The sequence below is a fragment of the Oryza brachyantha genome, chromosome 9, assembly GCF_000231095.2.
Source record: "Oryza brachyantha chromosome 9, ObraRS2, whole genome shotgun sequence".
Taxonomy (NCBI): domain Eukaryota; kingdom Viridiplantae; phylum Streptophyta; class Magnoliopsida; order Poales; family Poaceae; genus Oryza; species Oryza brachyantha.
The window spans coordinates 15427522-15449342 of record NC_023171.2 but is presented as its reverse complement, the minus strand read 5'-3'; the positions used below and the strand labels follow the sequence as shown (position 1 = coordinate 15449342).

The following is a 21821-nucleotide window of genomic DNA, read 5'->3' as shown; positions in this document are numbered from 1 at the left end:
TACGCTCCCTTGGCTAAATGCTGTCCTAAACTTGATAGCTGCCAAATACAAGAGCCCTACCTGGCTGTAGCACTACAACCACTTAGAGCAAGTATAATAGTAGACTATAAGCCAGCTATATATATTTTAGAGAGATAAAAGAGGAGAGAGAAGAGCAGTGGCCTACTAATTTATAGCTAGCTATAGCACGAACTCCAAGACGCAACGTGTGTATGACATGTGGAATCATGTATTAATGTTTTATATATAACTATTATATGAATTGACTATTAGATTAACTATAGATAAATTAGAACTAGTAGTAAGCTATATTATTAAACTTACTCTTAAAGAGAACATATCCAAGATCAAGATAGTCATCTATAGGGCAGTGACCAAAAGCACGCCTTGAATATCCAATGAGCTATTTTATAGTACTTGAGAAGATATTATGAGAAACTGTATTTTTCTATATAAATTTTAGTATTTTTTAGTACCTTAGGTACTAGGATCACGTACAGTACGTTTTGTTGGCTCTTTGTTTAGGCACCGATGCATAATATTGACGCAGGAGCCATATCCTTTATCCAAACTCTCGAGGGCGACAAACCTTGCGCCAACCGCCAAGTTTTCAGATAGTGGCTACCATTTAACTCTTTCCTTCCTCTCCAAAGAAATGCCCCTCTGATTTTATCAATAGCTTTGTTGGCTGACGGGGCACGGGGGCTGATCAAGTGCCATTCCAAGGTAAAATCAGCATCCTAGTGAGCATGTATTGCACCTGAATAGCACGACCAACCCGTGTCATAAAATCAGCTTTACATCCCGGGAGTTGATGAGAAAGTCGGTCAATATTGGGTTGAATTTGGGGCCTTTATCAACTTTTTGATAGATAATGGTAATTTTCCTCACCGGGTATTTGCAAGGAGGGTTTAGGGTCACAGAAGGATGTGGCATATGGTTTCCTTTTCCTGCATGATTAGCTGAAATCATTTAATATTGTTAAAAGCTGATGGATAACCAATGAGGAACTTGCTGTCGAATAATTAAGAATAAAGTGTGAATGCGTGGGGAATTGAAACCATACAGCACTGCCACTGTGCTAACAAATGCATCTCCAGTATTTGTAATCTATAGGAACCAGCAGGGAGCATACGCACCTTAGGTCGACACGGTATGAATTTCCCTTTCCCCACCATCTGAACTGAATATGAGGATAGGAAGAGCATTTAAACTAGAGAGGTATATCGATGCCATGCCAGTTAGTTGGTTTGTGATGAGCAATCAAATTCTCATAAAGTTTGTATCAAAGTACCAGGTTTATTATTAGATAATAAAGTAAGTAACATTGAATCAGTCAAAAGATTAAAAAAATGTATAAGCGGAATACAACAGGTTTAAGGTTTGACTGATATAAGCGGAATGTGTGTTACATACTCATGTCATGAAATGATAGATCAATTGAACGAAGAAAGAGAAAATTATCTGAAAAAGTAGAGTAAGTGAACATATAGAGTCAAATAATAAATCTGCGAAATAGCAACAGACGGGAAATCTGAATTCGGTAATGCGATTGCAGGTCTGTGATCGCACTATGTAACTCCATCTGTAAGAACCATCTCTTTTTCAGCTTTAGCTGCAATGAAAGTATTCAGGTGGGGGAGCTCTCCCCGCGGTGATCTTTCAAAAAAAAAAAAAACCTGCTTGTAGCCAATTGAAGTGGGTGTACAAGCAAGAGAGGAAGGGGTGGATGAATTTGATTCACGGAGAAGGAGAGGTAGGAGGATTAGCAATGAAGATATGGATGGCGTGCAAAAGTCCAGAGGCGCGGTGGGTAGGGGCAACATACCTGGCGGCGTGGTCCATGGTATAGTCCCCAATCTCAGCCGCCTCGCCACCGCAGCGTAGCCACAGGGCCTCCGCATAGCTTGTGTTCGCCAAATAGGCCTCCGCCTCCACCTCCCTCCCTCCTCCTCCTCCCTCAACTAGGACAGTGATCCTGCGCCGCTCATACACGCCGAGGTGTGTGCCCTGCCGTTCCGTTCCGGTCGGTCAATCCAAAGGACAGTTGGAGAGGACTGATGATGAGGAAGGAGGAGACCTACCCTACCTCGAGGGTGTCGAGGTCGACCAGGGCGTGGGGGGAGACGGCGTAGAGCTCGCCGGAGACGCGATGGCTGCCAGGGCCAGATGATGCAATCCTGGGGCTGGGGAGGAGGAAGGGGACAGAATAGGGGCCGATGACAAGCGAGGCTGGGGCAGAGGTGGAGGCGTTGCCAGCGAACGAGGCCGCAGCGCCAGCAAGAAGAGGGTGGTTGGGGAAGCCGCGCTTCAGGGTGCCGTACACGAACACCATCGTCGCCTCCTCCGACTCCATTGCGAGTCTCTCCACTGATTGCGAATTGGGGAAGGTGTCTAGCTAGCTCCATGTTGCTGAGGAAGAGGATAAACTTGTGGCTGTACTACTACTACGGTTACAGGCCATCCACAAATACGGCCCGGCCCAGCCCAGCCCAGCCCAGCCCAGTGAAAAGCCCGTATATACTACGAAACGCCTTCCCCTTCGCTCCGCCCGCTGCATCGTAACAGTGTGGACCGCCTTTACCCGAAGACAAGTTACAGCCACATTACCAAGCGTGCGTGGATTATATTCCATCTTCCATTCCTTTGCCACTCGGTATACATATGGCATGCCAGGAGCCCATCAGCAACATACATAGCGATCAACTGATGATCATTTCGTTCAATTACTTTGTGATTAAGCAGTAATTAAATACTCCCTCCATATTTCCTTAAAATGACGCCGTTGACTTTTAGGTCCACGTTTGACCATCCGTCTTATTAAAAAAAATATATAATTATTAATTATTTTGTTATAATATTATTTATTATTATAGGAATTTTAAGTATGTATTATAATTTTGCATATTTGGATATAAATTTTAAATAAGACGAATGGTCAAATGTAATTCTAAAAGTTAACGGTGTTATATATAAAATTATGGAGGGAGTATTACATCTGTTTCACGTTACAAGAAGATGGTCGTATCTACTGAAATCTAAATAGGATAATTAAGAAACATCCATCACGTACGTACTATGAAAACCGAGAGAGAGATCGAGTATTAGCTAAGGAAGGAAGGATGATAGCATGCAGCAAGGACAATTAACCGATAGTACGTAGGTTGGTGCGTATTAATTAACTAGTAGGATCGAGTAACTAGTAGTATATATACAACAATTAATTAATACAAGCATGGGATCAATCAATACATGATATAGGAGTATAGGAGTATTAAGGACGGTCGTCGTCGTCGTCGTCGTCATCCTCCTGTGGCTGCTGCAGCAGCTTCTGGGGACGAGGGGCCCCCTCGGAGGAGGCACCGGCCACGGTGAGGTACTCGAGCGCCGTGACCACGTCGCTGATGGCGGGACGCATGGTGGCGTCCTCCTGGAGGCACATGGCCGCGATGGCCAACGCCTGGTAGAGGCCCTTGGTTGGGTAGGCGCCGCGGAGCAGCGGGTCGGCCATCTCAGCGAACCGCTTCTTGTCCTTGAACCGCGGGGCGGCCCACTGGACCAGGTTCTGCTCGTCCGCCGGCCGCCCCATGTCGATGGCACGGCGGCCGGTGATGATCTCCAAGAACACCACGCCGAAGCTGTAGACATCGGAGCAGGTGGTGAGCTTGCCGGTGAGCGCGTACTCCGGGGCGCAGTAGCCGTAGGTGCCCATGACGCGGGTGGACACGTGGGTCTTGTCGCCGACGGGGCCGACCTTGGCGAGGCCGAAGTCAGAGAGGCGAGCCTGGAAGGAGCGGTCCAGCAGGATGTTGGAGGCCTTGAAGTCGCGGTAGATCACCGGGGGACGCGCCGCGTCGTGCAGGTGCTCGAGGCCACGGGCGGCGCCCTGGGCGACGCGCATCCGCGTGGTCCAGTCCAGGGAGGCGGAGCCCGGCGGGAGGTCCAGCAGGTGGTCCTCGAGGGAGCCGCGCGGCATGTACTCGTAGACGAGGATGCGGTGGTCGGCGTCGGTGCAGTAGCCGAGCAGCGTCACCAGGTTGGGGTGCTCCAGAAGGCTGAGCATAAGCACCTCCACCAGGAACTCGCGGGTGCCCTGCATGCCGTTCCGGTCCAGCTGCTTCACCGCCGCCTCCGTCACGCTGCCTCCCTTCCCCTTGAGACGCCCCCTGTACACCGGCCCGAAGCCGCCCTCGCCCAGCAGCGACTCCGGCCGGAATCCGCCGGTGGCCTCCGACAACTCGGCGTAGCTGAAGGCCCGAGCCGTCACCTTGCCCTTGCCGATCTTGAGGATCTCGTCGGCCACGCGCTTGTGCCGGTAAGTGACTGCGCGCATGCAATGCAATGCACAGACCGATTCATTGTCTGGCTAGCGCTAGTAGCACCGATCGAAGAAATTAAGGGAGCTAGAGGGCTAGGAGCACCTGACTCTGCCACGATCTCGTTGACGAGGTCCACGAGGTTGTTGTTGTTGGACCTGCTGCTCCCGCCGCCGTGGCTCCGCTCCGACGTCGACGCACCTGCTCCTGCTGCATTAGCATTACTACTCTTCTCCTTGTTGCTGCTGCTGGAGGAAGGCGCTACGGCCGGTGCTGGGCCGACGTCCCCGCCTCTGTCGTCCGACTGGAAGCAGCAGAAGATGCCCATTTTTTTTGTGTTTTTTTTTTTGGGGGTGGGGGGGGGGGGGGGGGGGTGATTGCTATGCTATATATCTTCCGGCCTGTTCCTGGCCGGCCTCCCTCCGCGCACAGCAAGGAAGGAAGAATCGATGGGAGGGGAGGGGAGGGGATCGAATTGCAGTACGTTCAATCGATCCAATCAGATAATGGAGGCCTAGCTAACCAGGTGAGGTGATGGTGATGGATGATACATAAAATGATCGCCGGACGGCGAGCTTGTACCGCAGAAAGTACAAACTGCCGGCGAGCGAGGCGCGCGCGCGCGAATGGCAAGGAGATTCCCGATTGCTTAATAACGCGCTCGCTGCCACCAATTAGTTTAATTTGTTGCGGCCACAAAAACAAAAGGGGAGAGAAAAGCAAGCATAGGATACGTGTTGGATGCATGCATGACTAATCTGGGCCAGGAACCAACCCAGCGGCTGCAAAACCTACCTCCGCCTGCCTATATATACATATCTTCTAGCTTCGGCTGGCAATCCAACTATATTAAGGGTCTCTTCGGTTTTGGAGGAATTTTGCGAGAATTTTAAAGAAATTGAACTGTTTTCTTTAAATTCTCGTAAAATCCCTATGATCTAAAGAAGCTCTACTACTGGATTATCTACCTATATATCCACACTAGTTGGCAGGCCATGCATACAGAGAGAGAGAATATGTTGGAAAATTAATTAAGGCTATATATGATTTGATCGTTGTATACAAGAGTGCAATTAATGTTTATACATGCACATTATATATATATATATGTACGTATATATAGAGAGAGTGTAGGATGGCCAGTAAGTAGGTCTAGGGAGGCGAGGACGTCGTTCCGACGTAGCCGAAGCCGACGATGAATGCGGCGGCAGACTGGAGAAGCAGGTAGATGTAGAAGCTGTCGCGGCCGTAGGCGATGTCGTAGACGGCGCAGTAGAGCAGGCAGGCCCCCAGAAGGATCTCCGCCACATGGACATGGACCCCGCTCGTCTTCTTCCTAGCCGTCGTCGTCGTCTTGGCGCCCAGCTTCTCGGTGACTACCCACTCGTTGGCGCGGCTTGCCTCCAGCAGGCCGATCACTGTGGCCTTGGACCGCTGCATCGACATCACGTTCTCGAAGAGTATCCAGAATATGAGGAGATGCCAGGAGCGAGGCGTGCAGGCGGCGTTCAGCAGCGTGATGGCCGCGGGTACGTACAGCGCCACGTACTTGGGCAGGCGCACGTCGCCGCCGGCGAGCACGCAGGCCGGGATGACCACGCAGTAGAAGCAGAAGGTGACGAGGTGCGCCACCACCTTGCGGACGAAGAAGAAGCCGTAGAGCAGGTGCAGCTTCTTCCACGGCGAGACGCGGCCACTGGCCAGGACCTCCCGGAACATCTTGCGGAACAGGTTGGCCGGGCCGCATGACCAGCGGTGCTGCTGGTACCTGTAGGCGCGCAGCGTGCTGGGCAGCTCGTTGCGCACGGCGACGTGGCCGGCGTAGACGAAGCGCCAGCCCCGCAGGGTGGCACGCACGGCCAGGTCCATGTCCTCCACCGTGGTGCGCTCCTTCCAGCCGCCAGCGTCCTCGAGGGCGCGGAGGCGCCAGACGCCGGCCGTGCCGTTGAAGCCAAAGAAGGAGTGGCAGGCGGAACCCACCTCCTGCTCGACGCGGAAGTGGTAGTCGAGGGACATCTCCTGGATGCGCGTGAGCAGGCACTCGTCGGCGTTGACGAAGCGCCACCTGGCCTGCACAAGCGCCACCGCCGGGTCGGCCAGAAGCAGCGGGACGGTGCGGAGGAGGAAGTCGGCGTCAGGCTGGAAGTCGGCGTCGAAGATGGCAACGAACTCACAGTCGCGGGCGTAGGGCTTACGCAGGCCCTCGCGCATGGCGCCGGCCTTGTACCCGCTTCGGTTGCGCCGGTTCTCGTACCGGATGCTCACGCCCTTGCCCGCCCACCGCGAGCACTCCACCTCCACCATCTCCTGCATGCATCCATGCATGCGTTTTCATTCTTAATATAATTAAAGGTTTCTTATTATACTTAAAAAAATATCTCAAACTATCAATAATTTTAGTATAATTTTTTTTATCTTAAGATACAATGTACATGAAGATACACACTTTTATTTTGAAAATTTTTCTAAAAACGGTAAAAAAGCTTCAATTAATATTTTCCAACTGTCAATAACATCCATTCTTTATTAAGACCGACATGCTTAATTAGTGTCATGAATTTTAACATCATTATCTTCTCTTAGTGGAGTATATATGGGCTAGTGCAAGTTTTAGTTCAAAAATAAGAACCAAATCAACATGTTAGAAAAGCAAGGGTTCCATGTGCGTACCCTTATGGTTGAGTCGGTGGAGTCATCCAACACTTGAATCATCAACTTATCAGATGGCCATGTCATCCCACACGCGGCACCGATCGAAAGTCGGTAAACCTAAATGCACTCTTCCAAATTTATTAGCACAAGAGTTCATAAAGGAAAGTTGCACCTATCTTTTCACTCTGTTTATGCTTATAAACCAAAATTTGAATTTGAATTTGGTTTTAGTTTTTTTATCGTAGTTCATTTTTCTAGTCACTGCTTTTAGATTACTAAGAATATGTATATAAAAGTTTTATTCATAATTTTATTTGTAAATATGTCGTTTGACTTTTTCCCTCGATAAGCCACACAATCACCCTAGAACAAAAAAGTGCATTTATGTGCGCAGTTGAATTTGTTATTTCGATATATTCTTAAATGGCACATGTCCCTAAACTTAAAGGCTTAAAATATACCTTTTCTGTTTTGTTAACTAGTGTACATGAGGCTGGATTGACGTACTGCTTGTGTATGTATTTATCAGTCGTTCGAGCTAGATAGCATATATGCATCAGGTATATACGTAGAAACGGACAGATTGACAGGGGTATATATACGGCTGGAAAGCACGCCAGAAGAGAAACAAGACTGGGGTGACGTACGCTAGCTAGGCACAATAATATATATCATCGCTATTTTATATTTTTACTTATATAATCAATATTTAAAATTTTAAACGTAATTTTGAGGGGTTTTTATTTATGTTTCATTATTTATTTTTTAGTCGCTAAGAACATGTATCTAAAATTTTATCTATAAATTAATTTGTATTAGTTAATACACGGTTTTTTACGCTTATAAGCAAAAAGTACAATGCGGCTGAATAGGCCCTCCATCGTTTCGAAATGTACTGCCGTAGTACGTACAATGCTAGAGTTGACGTACTGTTGCAATACCACCATGCATGCATAGGTACATAAATGTACTTTTAATCACTTTGCTGTTCCGTGTACATGTAGACTATTTCCTTCTTAAGATGTACTTGTACGTGGACATGCATGTAGTGGAAGCATGCAGAGTAAGTTCAGCATGAATGCGCGCATCCAAGCATGCCATGCCAATTAACAATGTACAACATGTGAATAAAGTTTTCGTTTTGTTAAAAAATAAACATATTAATTAAAGAAGCCAGGCAGGTAGCTTTTGCATGAGAAATTGAAGAACACGCAAAAATTGAGGAGACCGCGACGATCTCTGCATGAGTGGAAAGCTAAGTTAGTTGGTTGAAGGATCGATTTATTTGGGTTAATTTTGATCTTACGTACGTGCTTGAGTTCTACTATTTAATTTAGTACCAGCAGGCTGCAGGCATGCCCTTCTGGCTGATCGCTAGCTAGCTTGTAAGTTATTAATTACTATTATATACTCCCTCCATATTTTTTTATATGACGCCGTTTACTTTTGAATATACGTTTGACCATTCGTCTTATTCAAAATTTATATCTAAATATGTAAAATTATAAAGCATACTTAAAGTTTTTATAATAATAAATCATATTATAACAAAATAATTAATAATTATATATTTTTTAAATAGGATGAAAGGTCAAACGTTGATCTAAAATTAACGGTGTTATATAAAAAAATACGGAGGCAGTAGATCGATATATCAACTAGCTACTAATGTTACATATACGGTACGCGTGCGTGATTTGGAGAGAAGTCGATCGAGTATTCGAGTAGGTAAGGAAAAGCCAAGAAACGAGCAGCAAAAAAAGGCAGGGAATAAGCCAGTAGTACATACTAGAAGCGCGCAGGGCTGGCACGCACGGCACAAATTAAGTTAATAAATGAATTAAAGTACTACTGACCTGTTTCTCGTTGAACATGGGGATCTGCACGAGGACCATGGGGCGGTGGTTGGCTTCCAGGTCGTCGTCGTCGTGTCTCCTGCGGCGGCGGAGCAGCGACAAGCCGGCGACGACCAGCGCCATGTAGAGGCGCTCGACGAAGAGCATGAGCGACATGGCGACGCAGATGTAAACGGCCAGCTGCAGCGTGGGCACCAACACCCGGCACCGCACCGCCTGCCATGCGCCCGCCGCCACCTCGCTCATCATATCCACCCTGCACCGCTAGCTAGCTTTTTCTATACATGTATATATATATATATATGTACGTATTTATACACAAGCTAGCTAGCCAGCAGTGTGTGGCCTCCAGCAGATCGATCAACCTACTAGCTAGCTACGACCTGTCTATCTATCTATTTATATCCCGTATATATATATTAGCAGCAATCGATCGAGAGAACAGCTAGTTAAATTAAAGGTGTCTGTCTAGCTTTAAGGGGAAAATTAAAGCAAAGTTGGCCTACTTTAATTAATTACCTGTACATGTATATATTGGCAGGATACCTGCATGCATTGCGTGTTTTCTTCAACAATACAACACAACATATATATACAGTAGGAGTACTACAGCTGGCCAAAGCCAGAGCCAGCCGGGCTTCTGTTTTTTCCAAAAAAAAAAAGAAATATGTAGGAGTAATAATTTTGGCCTGTTTTGCTTTATTTGCTGGCTGCCTACGTGGTATATATATACAGCCAGCCAACTGTGGTGAGGGTGCATGCGGTGAGGCCTACACGTATCTACGTACCTACGTATGCCTCGATTGTCGCTTATATGTATGTATGTATATAGCTAGCAATAGCATTGCCATACAGCTAGCTAATACGTATATAGGTGCGTACTCAGTACGTATTACTCACCAGCAGACATGCCACCTAGTACCCGTCCGTTCCGGCCCATTCCCCCAAAAAATTGTTTTTAGACATGTATCTATTTAACATCGGTTAAAACTTCAGAATTGAACTTGACATATATATACTCATCGTGCCACATTTTCTTACACGCAAACATCAGCTTATAAGTATTCATATAAGTTAGCTTTTAAATTTTAAATTTTAATTTTAAAGTTAATTTAAGAATGACGCCCTAGCTAGAATACAAACCACAAGCAATAACTTGTTACTAAGAAAAAAACCGTCACTTGTTACTAAGAAAAAAACCCTCTAAACATCAACACCATCTTTATGGAGGAAGTAAATCAACGCTTGAGTATTTGCGTACTCAGCAGGCCACCAGACAAAAGTTAAATAAGGGAGGTTGGGTTCATTTCACAAAGATTTCTTTTGAAAAACTCTTTTTTCAAATCACTAAACTGTGGGTTGTTTACCAGGATCCAAAAGACTTTCTCCTCGACTTTGTCCATAAATTTCTTTGCAACAACTCAAGCGAACGAATCAATTTTGGACCCAAACAGTCTATAACTTCTGAGAACCTATAGTTACAGATTCTAGAAAATAAACTAAGAATCTAAAAGCTGGAGAAACTAGGTTTCAGAGCTTTTCTAGATTTTTAAGAAGCTGACTACCAAACAGCTGCTTCTCAGAATCTAAAATCTCCCCCAAACAACCATTTTACTTTATTAGAATGACTAGTAAAATCCATTCATATACTGATTGTTTGACCACAACACTAGCTCAAAGTTGTCTGCATCCATTCCTTCTTTATTAGTTTCTTTTTTACTTTCATCCTTTTAAGGATTCAACACATCTCATATCTCAATCTATTTGACTGCTTCCACTTGGGAAGAGTAAACTATAATACCATTCAACAATACCACCTACATAGGTCCATTTCAAACCACATACTAGTCGTTTATCAGCCATCCTGGTTGATAAAGGTAACCGTTCTCAACCCACAAACCATTTTTATAAAGTATTGGCAAACAAATATATGCTAGAGGATCACTTCACATCCACCCATGACTATGGGCATGACTATTAGAACAATTCAAATCTTTATAGAGATTCACACTTTACCCACACAGCGCAAGCTTACTTTCCACACTTGTTAGTGGGAAAAGGTTCGCAACCAAGATTTTTTGAAACAATCCTATGGTACATCATGCCCAAAGATGGGTCAAACAAATATCAAACAAGCATTCAGGTTTGATTATCAAATCACATTACACAACTCGACCGAGTATTTGGCAAGCTTCTCTTCTTTGCTCTACTTATCTTGACATTTTACATATGTGAGGTCGCTTTGTAAAGCCTTGTTCCAGCTAATTACTTGGCCATGGACATCACCCGTGTGGCTGCCCTATATTTTGATCCATGGAATTTCTAAAGGAATCATTCACTATATGCTAATACAAATCATACCCATAAAGGCAATGCTTTGCATCACAATTTTCTTCAAACCAATTTTTCATTTCACAAACACACCAACACTATGTGTTGGGTTTTCAAAGATTTTGAAATGTGTGCGACTACGCCGACTAGGGAGAGAAAGGGATCAAATCGTTCTAGAGGAAATAGTGGCCTTTCTCATTTTCTATAGAACAAATGGAGACATAATTTGATGTATTTGGTTGAATCTACCTTAGAGTTTTGAAACCAAGGAAAATTAGGGTTTCTCTAGGAGTGGTACTTGGAGTTGATTAGACCGAAAATTTGAACTTTTTATGTGGCTTTTAAGAGAATTTAAGGAGATTAGCAGAAGGGAAAGAGAACATCTAAGAGAGATTTTAATTTTTGAATTTAAGTTTTGAACCAGGGACATGGAATAGAGGTCTTTAATGGAAGTATGCATTTTGTGGATATGGGAGTTGATAACGGAGAGGTATTGGAATTTCAAGATTCAAATCCCACATTTCAATAGAAATTTTTGGTTTAGGATTTTTGATCGGTTCACAAGGAGGGATTTAGTTGAGATCTTTTGGCACTTAGGTCCTTAAGTCACATATAAATAACCAAAAATTTTGGAATTAGGTTTGTATTAAATAAGTTTTTAAAACCGCGCCGCTACAATTAATAGGCTATTTAGTTAGGCGCTTGGGGCTTTGTTGCTGCCATGGTACTCCATCTAGTTTGATAATACTTGTCATTTTGAACAAATCTTCAAAATCAATCTTTGACTATAATTTTTGTCAATATATATAATAAATAAATATACATATACACATATATACATATACTTATACACATACATACGTATGTATACGTATATACAAAAATATATAATAGAACATACTCTCTTTACCTAATGTGGTGTACACATCTTAAGGATATATGAAGGGCTAATGCTGTATGTGTACATGATGGTCTAAAAATCCACTTCATATATACGTACATATATATAGATGGAGTGAGGGAGCAACATGGTACATGTAGTACTAATCCTACCTATGCTTATAAGCCAAGTTTTGATTTTCCAATCTTAAATTTAAAGTTGATTTTATATTTTTTTATTATAGTTTATCTTTCATCCTTGGTTTTTAAATCGCTAAGAACACACATATACATACATATATATATATATATATATATAAGTTTTTTCACAAATTATTTCGTTGGCAAATATGGTATTTTGCTTTTTCTTAATTTAAGCCAAACAATCACCAGGTATCACACTTATACTGTTTTACAATGGTATAAAGTTCTATGTTCTCCCTCTTGATGGTTTTTTTTAAGAAAGAGGGGACTAATGGGATGAGAAAAGATCACTTTGCCTCCCTTAACTACAGAACGAGCTTATTTTTTTCCTTAAAACATGTGCAAATGAGTCCTAAGTCAGTGTAAGTCTATTTTTTTTGACTGTTTGATTTGGTCATTGTCTTGCGTCTGATAGCATGTTAGCGGGCTAACATGCGGCATCGATGACGGTGAGTTAAAGTGGACACGTTAGCAAAACCTGTAATCAACAGTACTTTATGACTTCATTTGTCAGTTTCACGGTTTTACGATGGTTGATGGACGAAAGTCGAAGTGGGAGCCTTCCTTGCTGTTGAGTGGGATGGGATGGGATGGTAGCATCGAATCGATGAGGTAGAAAGAAAAGGGCTAGTGGTCGTGAAGAAGAAGGCCGGGCTGGGTGGGCCGAGGAAAGATGCACATGGGCCAGGCCAACACGTGGCAGGCAAGGGGCTGTCCCTGTCCGCTCCACCGCCTTTGTAGCTTACAACAGACTCCTTTTTTATTATACACGCGTCTTGGGTATTTGGTGTTGGTGTTTGCTTTGCTTTCGCCTTCGCCTTCGCCTTCCTCCTTCCAGCCAGTTCCTTCCTTGGGATTCCCCTCTCCACTCCTCTCCAACTCCACTCCTTTCGCCTGCGCGGCTATGGTGTCCGACGCTAGCAAGAAGAAGGCGGCGCAGAAAAAGGCTGCCGCCGCCGCCAAGAGAGGGGGCAAGGCCTCCTCCTCCTCCTCCGTCAAGGCCGCCGATGACCTCGCCACCATCAGCCTCTCCAAGCGCACCTGCACCGCCGTCCTCACCTCCCATCCCCTCTCCCGCGACATCCACGTAACTCACCTCTCTTCTTCTCCTTCGAATCCCTCTCTTCTCTTCTCTTCTCAATACGTGAAAATCCTAATCCGTCCTTAATCCCCTCGCAGATCGAGTCCCTCTCGCTCACATTCCACGGCCATGACCTGCTTGTTGATACCGACCTGGAGCTCAACTACGGGAGGTAAGTATTCATCATCCACGCACCCACGACCACGAACGCCCGCGCGGGACTGATTCTACTTATCTATCTATCAATCAGGCGATACGGCTTGCTTGGCTTAAACGGCTGTGGAAAATCCTGCCTTCTCAAAGCTATAGGATGCCGGGAGCTTCCTATCCCTCACCATATGGACATCTATCACCTTACCCATGAGATCGAGGCTTCCGACATGTCTGCGCTAGAGGCAGTCATCAGCTGTGACGAAGAAAGGCTCCAGCTCGAGAAGGAAGCTGAAATCTTAGCCGCTCAAGTATATATGTTTCCTTTGCAATCCCAATGTCTCCACTTACAATTATAGGCTTTTCACTGTGTCCCCATTTTTCATGATTATTGTTTACTGACGTATGCCTCTGCTCAAATTAATATGCAGGATGATGGTGGTGGCGAAGCTCTGGATCGCGTGTATGAGCGCTTAGAAGCCATTGATGCCTCCACCGCCGAAAAGCGTGCTGCCGAGATTTTGTTTGGCTTGGGTTTTAACAAGCAGATGCAAGCAAAGAAAACCCGCGATTTCTCTGGCGGTTGGCGCATGAGGATTGCTTTGGCTAGGGCACTCTTCATGAATCCAACTATCCTTTTGCTCGACGAGCCTACCAATCATCTAGGTGGGTCTCGAGTTGCCAGCTTACAGACTGACCTAAATCTAATTCACATGCAATGCATTAACAACCAACTAATTTAGAGTGGGTAGGATCAAATTGCTTCTGTTTTAACTGTATTTCTTTTTCTTTTTTACATCAGGCGATAAAAATATTTACACTATGGTCTTTAGTATCAGTGCTAATGTGCAGCATGATGAAACAGCATATAAATTACCGCTGTTTCATCTGGCATGTAGGCAGTAGGCTACATAATTTGTGCTTGCTTGGTGTTTCATATATTGGTGCATCCGTGCATATGAAAAAAGTAGTAGTGCCTTTCATGTATATCATTAAATATAGGTTGTGTGTTAACTTCCGGTGGCATACTGGCATGTAAACAGTGAAAAAAATTACCATTAAGGGTTTATGCTATGATACAGGATACAAGCAGTTACAAAATCCTTGTTTTATTCTGCTTTCCACATACATTACCATGCACCTAGGTTGTCGCAGGTCCATACTATATACATCTGACACGTTTGGGTTTGAAATCGACTTATTGGCCATCAAACTTGCCCAAAATGTGTTAGCTCATTTGAGGCAACAGGAGGCCTTTGTCTTTCAATTTATCACTGGCATTTGAGCTCATCGTTTTGCTTTTTAATATCATAAGCGAAACCACTTACTGACGATTCAAAAATAATTTGTGGGTAAAAGTAAAACTTTTATATACATGTTCTTAGAGATCACAAAGCAAAGATTGGAAAATAAACTACGATGAAAAAAACGCAAAATCACTCTAAATTTAAGTTTTAAATTTCAAGTTGTCTTAATAAGTGTAAGCAAAAAGACGAGGGACTATCCTGTCTGGCTTAACACTATTGTTGGTTCATACAAGTCTCCAAGGCTGTATTCTTTTGGTTGATGAAAGATGAAACTTGTTTGGATTTTTTATGATTATTTAATAGTATAAACGATGAAATTAACTACTATAAAATTAAAAATCTACTCTACAAAGGCGAGATGACGAACTTCTATATAGAAACTCAGTTCGGGAAACGCACACGCAACAGATGAGGAATGGTCTGGCCTAAAAGAACCTAAGTGGTCATTTTTTAATTAGTACTTGGCTGTCGTGCGTGGCTTATTTAATAATATGCAACACATCTAGCTCTCATTAGAATAACTTGAAAGATATCTAATATGTAGTTACTGTGAATTTGTTTGCTGGCACGTCGATTATGAACAGTAACTAGCACTGAGCTACCATGTCACTTCAGATGTATGAGCGACATGGATGCTCTGTTCAGGATAAATCAAAAGATCTTTTATACATGGTTCCTGTGAAGTTTTTGGCCCTGAAGTGTGCTTCTTGACTAATGTTTGCGATCTGTTGCCCCTGTTTGCAGATCTTGAGGCCTGTGTCTGGCTGGAAGAAACCTTGAAAAAATTTGACCGTATACTTGTTGTCATATCACACTCCCAGGACTTCTTAAATGGAGTATGTACAAACATCATCCATATGCAGAACAGGAAGCTCAAGCTATACACTGGTAACTATGACCAGTATGTCCAAACACGAGCCGAGCTTGAAGAAAATCAAATGAAGCAGTACAGATGGGAGCAGGACCAGATTGCCTCGATGAAGGAGTACATCGCACGGTTTGGTCATGGATCTGCCAAGCTGGCCCGTCAGGCTCAAAGTAAAGAGAAAACTCTTGCTAAGATGGAGCGTGGGGGGCTCACAGAGAAGGTTGTGAGGGATAAGGTACTGACATTCCGCTTCACTGATGTTGGCAAGCTGCCACCTCCAGTGCTGCAGTTTGTGGAGGTCACATTTGGGTACACACCAGACAACCTCATCTACAAGAACCTTGATTTTGGTGTTGACCTTGACTCAAGGGTGGCACTGGTTGGTCCTAACGGAGCTGGGAAGAGCACACTGCTTAAGCTCATGACAGGTGATCTCATACCACTGGATGGCATGGTGAGGCGGCACAACCATCTCAGGATTGCACAATTCCACCAGCACCTAGCAGAGAAGCTGGACCTGGACATGTCAGCTCTGCAGTACATGATGAAGGAATACCCAGGGAATGAGGAGGAGAGGATGAGGGCAGCGATCGGCAAATTTGGGTTGTCAGGGAAGGCACAGGTGATGCCGATGAGGAACCTGTCAGACGGGCAGAGGAGCCGGGTAATATTCGCGTGGCTGGCGTGGAGAGAACCGCACATGCTGTTGCTGGATGAGCCAACGAACCATCTGGACATTGAGACAATCGACTCTCTGGCAGAGGCGCTGAATGAGTGGGATGGAGGGCTGGTGCTGGTGAGCCATGACTTTAGGCTGATCAACCAGGTGGCACAGGAGATCTGGGTGTGCGAAAAGCAGGCAGTGACCAGGTGGGAAGGTGACATTATGGGGTTCAAGGAGCACCTGAGGAGCAAGGCCGGACTGGAGGATTGAGTTGAGTTGAGTTGCCCCGTTTTGTTCTGGGCTTCTGTCTGCCTGGAGAGGAGAGCAGATACCATCACACTAATTAGTTCTATGATAGTATTTCTCCGGCTATTACTAATAGAACTATACAGCCCCAGCATGATGCACGACTGCATTGTTGAGTTTAGCATTTTCACCGCGCCGCGTGCAGTGGGTGGTCTTGGGAGAGACTATAGTGCAATGCTGTATCATTTTAAGTTGGATCCCAACTTGCCACAGATGTTTGTACCTGACCTCATCTCCATCATCCGATGCTACATAAGCCTATGGTACTGTGTTATTATTACTCCTATTCGTTTTATTGGCTGCACTGCATGCTTGGTACCGTTATACTTGACGCTCTTTATGCTCTTTCATTTGCAGCAGATGTGCTATCCTTCGTGGCTACCCTCTGCTTTGGTGCTCTTTGTGGAGAAAATGTAGAAAGAACAAGATGCCAAGACATCATAAGTGGGCGTGCGTGTATAGTGTAATTGGCTGGTTTGTTATTGGCAGTTAGTTGGTATCTTCAGGTAATTATCTATCATCTATCATATAATACACAAACTTGATTTACTCATTAGACAAATCCAACGGCTGAAATCATTTGCATCAAATCGGACGATACATGTTCCATCCACCCCTTCTATTTACCGGCTCTCAAAATGGACCTATGTTTAACTGTTTATATTTTTTAAATTTTATTGCAAATATACACTATTCTATCATATAATATACAAATTTGATTTACTCATTGGACAAATCCAATGGCTGAAATCATTTGTATCAAATTGGACGGTCCATGTTCCATCTGCCTCTTCTACTTACCAGCTCTAAAAATGGACTAAGGTTTAACCGTTTATATTTTTCAAATTTTATTGCAAATATATACTATCATAAGTCATTCATAAAATAAATAAACGTCTTATTTGGGGTCCAAAATAAATTATCTATTTAATATATATGCACATATATTATCTAATCTACCTTATAGTGATAAAATATATTATAAACTTTCTAAAAAATATAAACTTGTATTAATAACTTTGTATATGTCGTAGACAAAATCTTTCTATATATTAAAAACCACCTATAAAATATAAATTTATACATGAATTAGAATATATATATATAATATAGGGTTAAATTATGCTATATATATATATATATATACATACACGTAAGATTTATGACTAGTCGTGCATAAGAATTTTTTATTCCCGTTAGACTGAACAATGTTTTGTTCTAGTGATTCTTGATGGTTAGAGCGACACGAATGGTCAACCTTAAACCTAAACCTCTAAGTTAACGACATTAAATAAAAATAGATCGAATATTAATTAAATGATGTGTCATATATTATATATATATATATATATCTAATATTTATATATACGTTCAAGTTGATAATATTAAATAGAGTTATTTTTTACACTGTGGTATTTGTAATACTCAATCGGTGTTCTTTTATATGTATATATCTTTTTACATCAAATTTATCTGTTCTATAGTTCACAAACTTGATGTAACCATTCGACAAATCTAACGGCTGAAATCATTTGCATCTGATCAGATGGGTCATGTTTCATCAACCCTTTTATATTTACCAGCTTCAAAATCACGCGTACTTTTCATCTATTCTCCTTACATTAAATTTAATGCATTAAATCTATCCTACAGAACACAAACTTAATTTACTTATTAGATAAATCAAACTTGATTTACTTATTAATTTACTTATTAGATAAATCTAACGGCTAAAATCATTTACATCAAATCAGACGATCCACGTTCTATCTAACCTACTTCTACTTCCATTTACAGTCTTCTAACATCACGTGCACTTTCCGTCTATCCTCGTTACATCAAATTTAATGCATTAAATTTTGATTAAATTTTGGTTGAATATAGATCCAATATTCAACGTGCCATAAAAAGACCGGGGAAGTATTAGAAATACCACCATGTCAGATATTGATCAAATCTTGTCTTTTTTAAAAAAAATTATGTAAACATAGAATATTATACGTCATTCTTAGACTCCATTTACTAATAATTAATCAAATTCATAAATTAATAATTTTTTATATGTATATATCAACATGAATGGTCAACCTTAAACCCATAAATCAACGATGTTAAATAAAAGGAAAAAGTACGAATTACCCCCTAACTATTGCGGGCGGTCGAGTTACCCCCCTAAACCCAACAACAAGACATTCTTTACCCTGAACTTTCAATACTGGGCAAATTACCCCCTCAGCCCAATTCAAAACGGTTTTGTCCTACGTGGCGTATACGTGAAAGCCCAGTCAGTATTTTCTTTTTTTTAATGGTGGGGCCCATATGTCATAACCCTCTCCTAACCTCTCCCTCTCCTTGCGAATAGGGACAGGGCGGTGAGCGCTCGGCGGCTCAGTGCCACGCGGGGATGGACGGTGGACACGGGCATGCGGACGAACGGCGGACGCTGGCGTGCCGACGAACGGCGGACGCGGGCGTGCGGACGGCGGGCGGGCGCAGGCAGTGGGCGGACGGCGACGCCGCAACGACGAGGTGGAGCAACAAGATGGTGGCGGAGGCAGCGGGCGGACGGCGGCGCCGCGACAACGAGGTGGAGCAACAGGATGGTGGCGACGGCGAAGCGAAGGAAGCTAGGCGAGCGGGTGGCGGGCGGACGGCCGCGCCGCGACGACGAGGTGGCGAAGCGGAGGTGCCGCCATCTACCGTCCTCTCCCCCGTGCGCCGTCGTCCGCCGTCCTCGCCCCCGCCTGCCCTCGACCTCGTCCCCGCGCACCAAGATTGATGACGCCGCCCACCACTGCCGTCCTCCGCTTCGCCGCCGCCACCAGCGAGTCCTCCGTTTCGACGCCGTCGACATCCTTCGCTCGCCATCCGCACGCCCGCACCCGCCCGCCGTTTGGCCGTCCCTGCCTGCTGTGACCGCGTTCCCTCGCTTCGCCGCCGCCGCCATCCTGCTGCTCGTCGCGGCACGCGTCGGCCTAGCGTCCGACCATCCCCACGCGGCCCTTGCATCCTTGCCCTATTCGCCCGAGAGAGAGGGAGAGGGAGAGGGGGTTATGACATGTAGGCCCCACCATTAAAAAAGAAAAAAAAATGCTGATTGGGCTACCACGTAGGACAAAACCGCTTTGAATTGGGTCGAGGGGGTAATTTGCCCAGTATTGAAAATTCAGGTTAAAGGAGGACTGATTTTTAGGTTTAGGGGGTAATTTGGCCGGCCGCCATAGCTAGAGGGTAATTCGTACTTTTTCCTAAATAAAAATAGACTAGATATTAATTAAATGATGCATCATTTATATTATATATAAAAATCTAATATTTATATATACGTTCGAGTTGACAATATTAAATAGAGATATTTTTCACATGGTGGTATTTGTAATACTCACTCGGTGTTCATATATATATATATATATATATATATATATATATATATATATATATATATATATATATATATATATATATATATATCAACATGAATGAATTAACATTGTCAAATAAAAAAGGTACGAGTATAAAATAAATTTTATAATATATACATAGATGTATTATTTAAACTATAATCGTGTGTGTTCAGCTCAGATAATTGAAAGAGCTATTTTTTGACACTTTGTTCTCTATACTTCCAAATTTTTGACACTTTGTTCCCTATACTTCCAAACATAGCCTTACGGAAAAATTGGGCCGTGAAAAATATCCTCCTGGGCTGGCCACCCAGGGAATACACCGGGATCCCAATTTCCGTACATGCATAGTGACTAGTGAGGGAGCTGGCCACCACTAATGTGCCTCTACCCTGCTGGACTCTGCATTCTTCGTGCTGCTGCTGCTGGTTGCAACCTCCATCTCCTTGTTGCTAGTTTGTACTGGCCTCCACTATTGAGGTTGGCACGCTTGCCGACGCACTCTATTTTTATTTTGTGCCCTTCTCCCGATGTCTTTCTCTACTCTACTTGTTAGGCCACCTTCCACTGAGACAATGTTGTTGCCGGATCCACTGAGATAATGTTGTTGCCGAATCGAGATTCTCTGACTTCACTTTTTCTCTAATATGAAGGTTGACATGTGGACCTCATAGTAATCGGGCTCTCATGTCAGTCACCAAGCTAGAGAAAAGTTAAGTCAGAAAAAGCATTGTCAGTTGCTGCCAGGGGAGGCTCCTGGTAGGGCAGGCCACGTCGGTGGTTGCTGCTGCTAAGGTTTAAATTTTAATTTTAATTTTCAATTTGAATACTTAAATAGTGGATTTAAATTGATGTTGAATTATATGTGCTAGAAACATAGACATGAATTATTACTTTGATATAAATGTGTTTATATGCAAGTGTGAGACAAGTTGAGAAAATGAGGTCGGATATTGTAAGGCATATTCCAGATAGTCTTGAAAATTGTATTGGGGGAGCCCTAATACGTAGTTTTTAGGGTGGGGGGGCATTTTTGGATATGCTCTTTGGTTGTGTGAAGCAAATGGAAATAAGAAGACCATCATCCAGGAAAAAATTAGATATTTTTTTAAAAAAACTTCATATGTGATTTTTTTTTCCCTACATTACTACATATGCACAACACACTCAAGCATTTGTGAATCTGTCCCTTTAACACTTGCTCAAGAGAGGAATGCCTAAACAATAAATCTGTGAACCTCAATTGAAAATGTATTCTGAAAAGGAATAGATTTAATTGCTCTCCCGGAAATGTTCAACTGGTTTTAACTATTATAGGTTGGGGAAGCAACAATGGTGTAGTGTTGGAGCTGCAGGTCTCTAGAGACGTATCCGTAGGTGAAGTAGTATGTGCATGTAGAGTGGTGAAGCTGCAAATATGTTTTTTAAGGGATTTTTTTTAAAATATGTTTCCCGTAACTGTGAGCCGTCGTCCGTTACTTTAGATCCAACGGATCTGATTTTCTTATACTACGGTGTGTAATAGTGTAGTAAAAATTTTATAGAGGTAAAATTAGAACTAAAATATATAATATTGCAATAAATCTGTGTATAATATTTCATATTAAAATAGATAAATTGCTAAGTATATCTTAATAAAATTTCAAATAAAATATTTAATATACTTATAAAAATATATGGTTAGATTTAAATTTTACTATACTACTGCCCTTGGGAAGGCACCGTAACAATGCCCTTAACACACAAAAGAAACTGGATTTCTAATTTTATTTGCAGAAACTGGGCTATTTCCTTCAAATATTC

General features: G+C 43.3%; 4 protein-coding genes across 5 annotated transcripts; 1 reads left to right on the top strand and 3 right to left on the bottom strand.

Annotated features, from left to right (window-relative positions):
* Positions 1-348: 348 nt before the first annotated feature.
* LOC107305002 (putative gamma-glutamylcyclotransferase At3g02910) lies at positions 349-2397 on the bottom strand. Its single transcript, XM_015841265.2, has 4 exons — positions 2090-2397; positions 1829-2010; positions 892-950; positions 349-760 (listed from the first exon to the last, which is right to left on the bottom strand). Exons 1-4 carry the CDS (start codon positions 2354-2356, stop codon positions 741-743), a joined length of 528 nt encoding a protein of 175 aa, XP_015696751.1. The 5' UTR covers positions 2357-2397; the 3' UTR covers positions 349-740.
* A 570-nt stretch (positions 2398-2967) lies between these two features.
* Positions 2968-4996, bottom strand: LOC102721957 (probable serine/threonine-protein kinase PBL23). The gene is made up of 2 exons (XM_015841264.2): positions 4422-4996; positions 2968-4323 (listed from the first exon to the last, which is right to left on the bottom strand). The coding sequence occupies exons 1-2, from the start codon at positions 4642-4644 to the stop codon at positions 3275-3277; spliced, it is 1272 nt and encodes a 423-aa protein (XP_015696750.2). The 5' UTR covers positions 4645-4996; the 3' UTR covers positions 2968-3274.
* A 472-nt stretch (positions 4997-5468) lies between these two features.
* Positions 5469-9073, bottom strand: LOC102721675 (glucomannan 4-beta-mannosyltransferase 1-like). Its single transcript, XM_006661517.2, has 3 exons — positions 8825-9073; positions 6987-7085; positions 5469-6623 (listed from the first exon to the last, which is right to left on the bottom strand). The coding sequence occupies exons 1-3, from the start codon at positions 9071-9073 to the stop codon at positions 5469-5471; spliced, it is 1503 nt and encodes a 500-aa protein (XP_006661580.2).
* Positions 9074-13070: 3997 nt separating this feature from the next.
* LOC102712109 (ABC transporter F family member 1-like) lies at positions 13071-17334 on the top strand. Of its 2 annotated transcripts, none has more exons than XM_015841352.2 (6): positions 13071-13325; positions 13418-13491; positions 13570-13780; positions 13901-14135; positions 15521-16877; positions 16975-17334. In XM_015841352.2, exons 1-5 carry the CDS (start codon positions 13143-13145, stop codon positions 16576-16578), a joined length of 1761 nt encoding a protein of 586 aa, XP_015696838.1. In that variant the 5' UTR covers positions 13071-13142; the 3' UTR covers positions 16579-16877; positions 16975-17334. The 2 variants fall into 2 exon arrangements, with proteins under 2 accessions (XP_015696838.1, XP_006661013.1); XM_006660950.3 differs by having other exon boundaries at positions 16972-17334.
* The last annotated feature ends 4487 nt before the right edge of the window (positions 17335-21821 follow it).

What these genes read in the sequence shown, in the direction of transcription:
- LOC107305002 (XM_015841265.2), bottom strand. Translation starts at nt 2,356, where the DNA reads ATGGAGTCGGAGGAGGCGACGATGGTGTTCGTGTACGGCACCCTGAAG. An exon ending in TCGACCTCGACACCCTCGAG is followed by an intron (nt 2,011 to 2,089) that starts GTAGGGTAGGTC and finishes ACGGAACGGCAG; the next exon opens with GGCACACACCTCGGCGTGTA. An exon ending in ACCCTCCTTGCAAATACCCG is followed by an intron (nt 761 to 891) that starts GTGAGGAAAATT and finishes CGTGCTATTCAG; the next exon opens with GTGCAATACATGCTCACTAG.
- LOC102721957 (XM_015841264.2), bottom strand. Translation starts at nt 4,644, where the DNA reads ATGGGCATCTTCTGCTGCTTCCAGTCGGACGACAGAGGCGGGGACGTC. An exon ending in CGAGATCGTGGCAGAGTCAG is followed by an intron (nt 4,324 to 4,421) that starts GTGCTCCTAGCC and finishes GCATGCGCGCAG; the next exon opens with TCACTTACCGGCACAAGCGC.
- LOC102721675 (XM_006661517.2), bottom strand. Translation starts at nt 9,073, where the DNA reads ATGATGAGCGAGGTGGCGGCGGGCGCATGGCAGGCGGTGCGGTGCCGG. An exon ending in CCATGTTCAACGAGAAACAG is followed by an intron (nt 7,086 to 8,824) that starts GTCAGTAGTACT and finishes GAGTGCATTTAG; the next exon opens with GTTTACCGACTTTCGATCGG. An exon ending in CCACCGACTCAACCATAAGG is followed by an intron (nt 6,624 to 6,986) that starts GTACGCACATGG and finishes GGATGCATGCAG; the next exon opens with GAGATGGTGGAGGTGGAGTG.
- LOC102712109 (XM_015841352.2), top strand. Translation starts at nt 13,143, where the DNA reads ATGGTGTCCGACGCTAGCAAGAAGAAGGCGGCGCAGAAAAAGGCTGCC. An exon ending in CCCTCTCCCGCGACATCCAC is followed by an intron (nt 13,326 to 13,417) that starts GTAACTCACCTC and finishes ATCCCCTCGCAG; the next exon opens with ATCGAGTCCCTCTCGCTCAC. An exon ending in CTGGAGCTCAACTACGGGAG is followed by an intron (nt 13,492 to 13,569) that starts GTAAGTATTCAT and finishes TCTATCAATCAG; the next exon opens with GCGATACGGCTTGCTTGGCT.